Source organism: Orycteropus afer, unplaced genomic scaffold (assembly GCF_000298275.1).
Source record: "Orycteropus afer afer isolate SDZICR_OR568_19922 unplaced genomic scaffold, OryAfe1.0 scaffold00018, whole genome shotgun sequence".
Taxonomy (NCBI): Eukaryota; Metazoa; Chordata; class Mammalia; order Tubulidentata; family Orycteropodidae; genus Orycteropus; species Orycteropus afer.
Genome location: NW_006921605.1, coordinates 3,215,569 through 3,222,366, shown reverse-complemented (window position 1 = coordinate 3,222,366; position 6,798 = coordinate 3,215,569). Strand labels below are relative to the sequence as shown.

The window sequence follows — 6,798 nt, the reverse complement described above, 5'->3', positions numbered from 1 at the left end:
CCGCCCCCCACCCCCGCAGGTCCCTGTTTGCGCGCTGTAACCTGAGCTGTCTATTGATGGACGTGGGGTCTCCCCCCTGTTTAGTGGGAGGGAGGGGGCGGCACTCCGGAAAGGGGCACTTTCTGTTCTCAGCTGATGTGGCGGGCCCACGGCCCTTTCTACCCGGGGTCCCCGGCCCCTGGCCCGCGCACACTTGCTCCCCAACCACATTGTTGTTCTGAGTCTCCGACTGCGGTTTCTCGGCCTCTCCCCCTCCCTGTCCCTGGACGCCGCCGAGCCTTCCCGCACTGGCTCGGGGCCAGGCTTTGGGGGGATTCCCTCTCTGCAACTTTGCATTTTATTGGCTTGTGTTTCCCTCCCGAGGGAGGGGTAGAATAAAGTTCTCTTTGGCCGTCTTTTAATCGGGGTCGCCGACGTGGCGGTTCTCTGGCTTGGAGCTTACGGGTGCACTGGTTTGAGGGGCTGTGGCTTGGAGGAGTTCATCTTGGTCGAGGGGTGGGACCTGCGAGGATCCTGCCCTGGCCTGCAGCCCCCCTTCCTGAGCACCCCTCCTCTCTGCCTTTCCAGACACAACAGCTGGGAGCCAGAGGAAAATATCCTGGACCCAAGGCTGCTCCTGGCCTTCCAGAAGAAGTGAGGAACTTCCCAGCATGCACTGGGACGGGGGGCGCGGGCTGGGGTGGGGGGCATCACGGCTGCACTGGTCCTCCAGGAGCCCCGGGCTTGGGCTGTGGGCCGAGGTCCTGTGGCGGGCGGTCACGAGGCATCTGATGCCATCTCCATGGCAGCCAGAAAAGCCCTGAGGTCCTGGTGGGTCCTTCCCCCTGGTCAGGCCACCCTGAGGAGTCACTGAGTAAGTGTTTCTCTTGGTCCTTCTAATAGCCCAGCGTGCAGAACCTTCGCAGGTCCTTCCTGGACGGTCCTGGCTTCTTCCCTGGCTGGGCACATTGAACAGGCTCAGGGAGGGAGCTATGAACACAGGTCCCTAAGCAGATTTGATCTGGGGTCTCTGTAGCAAGAACAACACATACATTTTCTGGGCTACAAAACAGTACCAAGTGAGTGCCATGGGGCCCTCCTGCTAGTCCCAGGGGCCATGTTTGCTTCTGCAGTTCTTGCTGTCTTTTCTATTTTTAGGTGGGAAATTGGCTGAGAGAGATGCCTCTTTGGGATAGTGAATGGAAGGGGGGGACATGGACAAGCGCACCCCATTGTGGTGGGCAGGTCCCCAAGCGGAGGGTGGCAAGCTGTGGCCAGCAGCATTACTGCCTCCCTCCTTGCTGGTGGTTCAGAAGCCCTGTGGTGGTGGCCAGGCTGCGGGCTGGTTCCCTGGCTGTGCTCAGTTGTTTTCAGGGGGGCAGGACGTTCTGGGCCTGCAGAGGAGCCATGAGACGGGGGTCCCTTCTGGTGGTGAGTGTGGGTGAGAGGCTGAGCTGAGGAATCCTGGTGTCCCCGGGTGGCGCCCATGACCAGGTGTATGGCTGCTGTAACGGGAAGGCTGGCAGTCCCCGTACGCCTAGGAAGTGGGGGTGTGGTGATCTACGGCCCGGAAATCAGCCTGCAAACCTGTGCAGCCCAGGTCAGCGCTGACCCACCGCGGTCGTCGGGAATTGAAAAGTCTGCTCCGGGGCACCTGGTGTGGGGTTAGTTCGTGTAATTTCAGGCTTATTTAGATACGTCTGGAAAGCATAGCAGCAGCCTCATTTCACTTTGTTCAGTTCATCCTGGGGTCCGGGAGGTCTGCACCAAGCCGGGGAGAAGGGCTGATGGAGACTCTGGGAGCTGGCCCCTTTGACCTTCTCCGTGGTGAGAGGGGTGTGGCCTCCACTTGGCTCTCAGTTGTAGACCAGAAAAAGAGCCATGGTTGGTAGTGGCGTGAAAAAGCCGGAGGGTGGTGTGGAGTAGGTCACAGCAAGGAGGGGACTGGGAAGGTGGGCGTGGGGGGTGGCAGATACCTGCTTGGTATGAGGCGGGTATGGTCTTTGAACGGCAACGGAAGAGGAGTGGTAGGTTTAGACCACCTGGTATACAGGCTGGCGGTATGGTCCACAGTGTTAGTGGGGACACCCCAGGGGATGCCCTGGTCTTCTAGGAGATAAGTTGAGACCAAAGCGTTTCAGCCTGACTCCATCAACTTGCACTAGATAGATTCTTGAAGATCCCCTTGCAGCCTGCCACCCCCAAAATGATGTTGGCCTGTGTTCATTACCAGGAAACCTCTGCAGATAGATCCCCGTCCCCGGGGAGGGCCTGTGAAACTGCGCTCTCTTGGGCCTTGTGCACTCACGAAGGGAGTGTTGCCGATGGTTCAGGCTCTGAGCCCTGGCACCTTGAAATTGTGCACTGCTTCCTTCAAGAGTAAGGCGCTCTGGTGGCATAGAGGCTAAAGCATTCAGCTGTTAACCACAAAGTCGGTGGTTCAAATCCACCGGCCACTCTGGAAGAAAGGTGAGGCAGTCTGCTTCCGTAAAGATTGGCAGCCTTGGAAGACCCAATGGGATAGTTCTCTGCCCTGCGGGGTTGCAGTGAGCCAGAATTGACTGGAGGGCAGTAGGTTTGATTTGGTTCTATCGAGAGCAGGGTTTAGGAACAAGCTTTTTTTTTTTTTTTCTTTGCATTGGTCACTCCATTTGGTGGAGTCTTTCCCTTCACCCAAAATCAATACTTGTCTCTTACCTGTCTAGCCATTTTTCCTGCCTTCCCTGTTAACCAACAAAGATGGTTTCCCTCCATGTGTAAACCTTCCATGACCCTTTACAACAGTGAACTAATACAATAACTTGCAAATAACGATGAGAGAGAGAGACAATACATGCCAGGGATCGGAGGGCAGAGGCTGGACCCCTGAGCCTCTAGTGGGTCCTTCGAGGACCAGAGGAGGGTGAGGGCTCGTGCTCGTGATGGGGGCAGTGGTTTTGGTTGTCCACCTCGGGGCTTCCTTCTCCTTTGAAGTGACGAGGCTGGACCCTGCAAAGATTTCTTCTAGTTGTGATGTTCTAGCAATTAGGACCCACCAGCCACTCCACAGGAGAAAGGTGAGGCGGTCCAGAAAGGTGACAGTCTTGAAAGCCGCATGGTGGCTGTTAGGATTTGACCCCAGGGCACCAGGTGTGGTTTGGAAGAGGCTGAGGGCTTATTTCCCTGGCTGGCCTTCATTTCTTTGCCTTTTTGACCGAGTGGAGGTTCAGTGAGGAATGGAGGGAGGGTTGGTGCAGGGGTTGGAGAGCAGAGTTAGTGCTAGCGAGCGCAGGAAGGCGGACCTCGGCCACACGCCCTGTGGGGCGGCTGGGGCTCTGGCGCCCCCGTGTGGCGGAAGGAAGGGCTCCCACCCTGATCCATGTGTGTCTTCAGGGAGCACGAGAAGGAATTGCAGAACCGGAAGAGAGGCAAGCGGCCGCGGGGCCGGCCCAGGAAGCACACCGTGATGTCCTCCTGCAGTCGGCGCTCCAAGCTCAAGGTGGGTGGCGGCCAGGCCACTGCCCTTCCAGATCCGGAAGGTTTGAGGGCCCTGGAATGAGGAGAGGTTGGCAGGTCTGCAGTTCCCTGGGGTTCCTTGCGGCACTGTAAGCCTCTGCCAGCTGGGGGCGCGAGTGAGCCGCAGGGCTCCGTTCCTGCGGGCCCTGCAGTGACCACGCCCACTCCAGAGTGGTTTCCTGTTGGGGCCCGTGGCCAGCCTGCCTGCCTTAGTACTGGGAAGAAGAGTCGTCTCAGATGTGCGGCTTAGTGGGGAACAGAAAAGAATCAAACTGTGTCCACAGCACGTGCTCCTGGGTTGGTGGAACCCAGGAGACTCGCAGGGTAGCTGGTCGAGCCAGGGGCCCCTCTGAGTGCACCTTAAATCCAGCTGCCAGCAGCTGGCTGGTCACTGAGCTACACTGGACAGGCATCAGTTTTCAGCCATGGGGAATGGACACAGTGGTTAGGGGACATGAGTGACCTGGCTCAGGGCCAGGGGGTGATCCACACAGGTGCCTCCTCAGGGATGTTTCTCCACCCCACTCCCTACAGGGACACCCCCAGGTTCATGGCACCCTGTCCTTCCCCCGTGCCCAGGTAGAAGGGGGAAAGGTGTTGGCTGCAGGGTCTAGAGTGTCTGATTCCTTCCTCAAGGTCACTGCCAGGAACCTGCCACACTTGGTGCTATTCCCTCTGAAAGCACAGGCTGGACCCACGTGCTCAGCCAAGTCTTGCAAATGCCACCCTTCCCGTAGGGCCATGAGGGGCCAGCCTGAGTCTTAGCACTGGGCTGCCTGGACTTCACGATAGTGTCATTGTCTTCTCTGAGCAAGGACAGGGGTGCAGGAGTCCAAGGGCTTGATGGGAAAGGGGATCGCTGTCTGGCGGGAGAGGCAGCCAGGCTGGCCTGTGAGGGGGGCTCTCCTCAGCAGAGGGTGGTGAGAGTGGGGGTGCAGCAGAAAAGCGGGGAGCAGGTGACAGGAGGTCGGACCCTGGGCAGGGAGGACCTCACATATGATCCCATTGTCCCTGGTTTGAGTTGGGAGCACTAGGCTCAGGGAGCCCCAGGCTGACTCACCGCCTAAAGCACTCGTTGACAATTCTGCTGCAGTCCAGGGACTTGTTCCCCATTTGGCTGGAGACGCAGGGCAGGGGAGGGCTGTTAGCTCCCTGTGGTCTGGGAGTCTCTGAAGGGGTGGGGGCTGGGAATGGGGGTGGGTGCAGGAGGGCAAGGTGTGCTCTGCTTTGGGGCGACGGAACCTGTGCACACCCCTCTCCACAGCTGGCCTCCTGGGGCGTGAGGCTCCTGCAGCCCTGGGCTTCCCTTTTCAGAATGGCTGCTAGGGGGCAGGGTGCCGAGTCTGTGTCCACCAGCAGCTCTCTGTGGGCCGGCCGAGGCAGTGCTGTGCGTTTTCACCCCGCCCTGCTGACTTCACAGAGCGGCCCTGGTGGTGCAGGTCCTTAAGCGCTTGGCTGCTAACTGATGGGTCTGCAGTGTAAACCCCCCCAGCGGCCCGCAGGCAGAGGGCCTGGCGACCTCGCTGTAAGGGTTACAGCCGAGTTTCTCCGTGATGCAGGGTCGCTGGGAGTGGGAACCAGCTCCAAGGCACGCAGCGACAGTAATTGACTTCGTCTTATGAACCGACTCCTTTTCCTTCTCTACTTGAAACTTTACATTTTGTGTGACTTGTGTGAACCCTTTAAGTCCCTTCTAGATCAAGATGTGTGCAAGGCACGGGAGGGGCCGGGGCTCCATGGGGTGGGTGGCGCTTTGGACCCGGGGTGCCTGGCCGCAGAGGTAGTGACCCTGCTTTGTCTCCCCAGGAACCTGACGCTCCGTCCAAGTCCAAGTCAAGCAGCTCCTCCTCTTCCTCCACCTCCTCCTCGTCTTCCTCCGACGAAGATGATGATGACAGTGACCTAGATTCCAAGAGAGGCCCCCGGGGTCGTGAGACCCACCCGGTGCCCCAGAAGAAGGCTCAGATTTTGGTGGCCAAGCCTGAGCTGAAGGACCCCATCCGCAAGAAGCGCGGCCGGAAGCCGCTGCCCCCGGAGCAGAAGGCAGCCCGGCGGCCCGTGAGCCTGGCCAAGGTGCTGAAAACAGCCCGCAAGGACCTGGGCGTGCCGGCCGGCAAGCTGCCCTCTCCGCTCAGTTCCCCAGTGGCGGGCCTGGCAGCCCTGAAGGCCCATGCCAAGGAGGCCTGCGGTGGCCCCAGCAGCACGGCCACCACGGAGAGCCTGGCCAGCCTGATGAAGGGTGTGTCGGGGAGCCCCAGCCGAGGTGGCATCAGCTGGCAGGGTTCCATCGTTCATTACATGAGCCGCATGACTCAGAGCCAGGCCGAGGCCGCCAGCCGGCTGGCGCTCAAGGCCCAGACAGCCGGCAGGTGCAGCCTCGGGCTCGACCTGAAGGTGAGGACACCAAGGGGGGACCTGGGGGTCGGCCCCCCGGCAGGCAAAGTGCTGAAGGCCCCGGGCAGCGGGGCCACAGAGCAGAAAGGGGGGGGTGCGGGGGGCGCCCCACACGCCCAGGGTGGCAGCAAAGTCTCTGTGGGCTGCCTGAGCCCCCAGCCCACCCCCAGCCAAGAGCTGAGCCTGAAGGTCTTGGATCTTCAGAGTGTCAAGAATGGCACCTCGGGGGTTGGCATGCTCGCACGCCACGCCACAGCCACCAAGGGCGTCCCCACCTCTCACCCAGCCACAGGGAAGGGCTCTGGGGGTGGGCCCACCGGGGGCAGTGCATCCAGTGCCCCCACCGACCCCAGCAAAAGCGAGAAGCTGGCCTCACGGGCGGCAGCCTTGCCCACCTCCTCAGGCAAGCGGGACTGTAGCAAGGGCAGCGGGCCCCCGGGCGGCCAAGAAGGCCGCCCGGCCTCGGGGGAGGTCCGCAAGGCCCCGGCGCTCTCCGAGATGAGCACTGGCGAGGAGAACAGCAGCTCCGACTCAGACCCCGACTCGGGCCCGCTCCCTGGGGCCGGGCAGAACCTGTCCGTCTCGGTGCAGACCAGCCAGGACTGGAAGCCACCTCGCAGCCTCATAGAACACGTCTTTGTCACTGATGTCACTGCCAACCTCATCACAGTCACAGTGAAGGAGTCCCCCACCAGCGTGGGCTTCTTCAACCTGAGACCTTACTGAGGCCCCTCCCCTGCGGCCCTCTCCCCCAGCCCCGCTGCAGGGTCTTAGCACCCACCCTTCCTGGGTTCTCTGGGACTCTCAGCCCAATCCCTGTTCAGGGGGCTGGGTTGGGGTGAGGAGGCGGTGGTGGTCTCCTTTAGGGCAGGGTTGAGGGGCTGCTTCGTCTTGAAGACCCTACTACCCTGCGCTGTGACCTCGGGCGGG

At 60.7% G+C, this 6,798-nt stretch overlaps 1 protein-coding gene across 1 annotated transcript in view; it reads left to right on the top strand.

The window, feature by feature from the left end:
• LOC103214033 (chromobox protein homolog 2) overlaps window positions 1–6,594 on the top strand; it is a 25,179-nt gene extending 18,585 nt beyond the window's left edge. The window contains exons 2-4 of the mRNA XM_007959829.1: window positions 568–633; window positions 3,352–3,457; window positions 5,281–6,594. Of these exons, the coding sequence (XP_007958020.1) occupies window positions 568–633; window positions 3,352–3,457; window positions 5,281–6,594 (1,486 nt within the window). The remainder of the gene's footprint in view (window positions 1–567; window positions 634–3,351; window positions 3,458–5,280) is intronic.
• The last annotated feature ends 204 nt before the right edge of the window (window positions 6,595–6,798 follow it).